Source organism: Gekko japonicus, unplaced genomic scaffold (genome assembly GCF_001447785.1).
Source record: "Gekko japonicus isolate JY-2015 unplaced genomic scaffold, Gekko_japonicus_V1.1 scaffold1034, whole genome shotgun sequence".
Classification (NCBI taxonomy): domain Eukaryota; kingdom Metazoa; phylum Chordata; class Lepidosauria; order Squamata; family Gekkonidae; genus Gekko; species Gekko japonicus.
Genome location: NW_015161983.1, coordinates 599,029 through 601,419, shown reverse-complemented (window position 1 = coordinate 601,419; position 2,391 = coordinate 599,029). Strand labels below are relative to the sequence as shown.

At 44.4% G+C, this 2,391-nt stretch overlaps 1 protein-coding gene across 1 annotated transcript in view; it reads right to left on the bottom strand.

The window, feature by feature from the left end:
- Positions 1–1,093: 1,093 nt before the first annotated feature.
- The window catches only part of STAC (SH3 and cysteine rich domain), a 97,787-nt gene continuing 96,489 nt past the window's right edge, over positions 1,094–2,391 (bottom strand). Inside the window, exon 11 of the mRNA XM_015429787.1 lies at positions 1,094–1,860. Coding sequence (XP_015285273.1) covers positions 1,762–1,860 — 99 coding nt within the window. The 3' untranslated portion in view covers positions 1,094–1,761. The remainder of the gene's footprint in view (positions 1,861–2,391) is intronic.

The following is a 2,391-nucleotide window of genomic DNA, read 5'->3' as shown; positions in this document are numbered from 1 at the left end:
AAAGGGCGCCAACGTGGGCAGGACTTGCATAGATGCCGCCTTCCTGTTTGCAAACACACTGCCTGTAATCTTTTCCAAAAGATTGGATCAAGCTAGGTTTGAGAAAACAGCCAATCGAAGTAAGGGAAAACCTGGGGCAGGTTTGAGAAACCAGCCAGTCAAAGCAAGGAAAAACCTGGGCAGGTTTGAGAAAACAGCCAGTGAAAGCAAAGGAGAACCTGGGCAGTTGAGGATTAGGGGACAGTGTTGTGTGGATGCTCCAAACTCGCTCTCATTTGGATGCCAAATTGGAGCACAAACTCTATGTGGGGAGTCACCCCCAACCATAGCATCCCCATTTCCCCTGCCCTTGTGTTCACCCCCCCTAAGTAATCTGCGGATTTTAGAAGCATATTTAAAGACTGATTTTTTTTTTAAATGCTGCATAATTGGTTAACAAAAGAGAAGGAAGTCAGAGCTCTTAAAAAAACGTCTGGCAACAGTAGGGTTCCCTTTTGCAGTTTATATCTTTACATGGTGGTGTTCCTAGTGAGGCCAATAGATGCTGAACAGCCTCATCAACAATCCACTGGCCTCTTGATGTAGGCAGAAGGGCAGAGCCCTGAATCAAGATGCCTTGTGGGTTAACGCAGAAATCTGAAACAGCAGATGAAACTTTGGCTTTAGTGCCATCAATTCTACCCCTCTGCGGCCAACTTGGGCTTTAACATCCCTAGCTCCAAGGCGGATAGCAGCCTGATGGGATCACTAAACCTCCTGTCTTTTCAGTTGTTGCATTCATTCATAAATATGTTCAGTCAATATGTTTTTTGTTTCTTCCTATAATTTGCTTTTTCGTTGTGAAAGGGAATTCCTTACCCATATAAACAGGATCATGCTATATACATATATGTATATATAGATATAAAATCTACTTAAATAGTCGTACCGGAAAAATAGAAAACTTCTCTAGCATTACAATCCAGTTCCTAGCTCTCTCTGTATTTTTCTTTTTCATGTAGATCCGGCAATTCCTGACTTAGATTGCACAGAACCAACCCCCCCCCCGGTGCACCTGCTGTTTTAACAGCATTGACATCCAAGTGTGCTGAAATCGTTGCCTTGTATATCGGTAAAATCAAAGGATGTACAAGCGTGCCACGGTATTGTACATCAGAATCCACAGAGAAAGTAGTCCAGACCATGGCAAGTTTCCTCAGACTGATGGCTGCGCAACTCACAGAACTGAAAAATCAGAACCAAACATGATGCTCGTTTGCTAATACCATCGACAACATTTTAGGACCAGACTCACACAATAAACATCAAGCATCAGACTGGAGTACACAGAAGAAGTCGGAACCTTTCCCCATCCTGTCACACTTCAACGAGAGAAACAAAACAAAACCCGCACACGGTTTTCTTAAGACACAGGAACAGAGTGTGGAATTGCATGGTTGTCTGTGTCCAACAGGGTAACAGTAAGCAGCTTTGCTTGGAGAAATCATCCAGTTGAATATTTTTTTTTTAAAGCAAACTGACCCTTCCCTAAAACTTGACACACCATTTTTTTCCGGCTCCTTACCCCAGGGACCAGTTTCTCAATGCTCAATTATCTTCTTCGGACACAAGAGCGGCTTAAACGTCTGATATCAATGGATCGTTGCCTCATGATTCCCCTGGTTATCTGCAAGACGGCTTATTGGGTCAACACAGTGCAAGAGAAGGCAGGCGGGCCTTGCCGGCAAAGCGTCACAACTGCAGTGGTTGAGCGGGCAACCATCAGATGTTTTCTAAGACGTCAAGGGGGACAAAGCCCTTTTTCTTCCCACTGCACACTTTGATAAAGCCATCACGTTCCTGCTCTGAAGTCATACAGATCTAAAGGGAAGGAAGGGAGGCAAATATGAATTTTTCTCTTCCACTCTCTGGAGACATTTTTTAAAAAAATTCTGGAACCTATATTGCAACTCCATGAGTGGATAGCTTGGCTGCGAGTCTCCTAAACGGATGGCGTACCTTTTTTAAAAGAACACACTCGTTCTTGTTTAAATCCATTAAAGGCTTTTAAAAATATTTTCTTGTTGAAGTGCCAATATATATGCATATAAAGGTAAAGCTTCCCTTGCTTGAAAGCCAGTCGAGTCCGACTCTAGGGTTGTGGTGCTCATCTCCGTTTCAAAGCCAAAGAGCCAGCACTGTCCGAAGATGTTTCTGTGGTCATGTGGCCGGCATGACTAAACACCAAGGTGCACGGAACACTGTTACCTTCCCACCGAAGTGATACCTATTTATCTACTTGCAATTTCTTGCTTTCGAACTGCTAGGTTGGCGGGAGCTGGAACTAGAGACGGGAGCTCACTCCGTCATGCGGCACCCGGGTCTCCAACTGCTTCACTACCCACCCTCCCA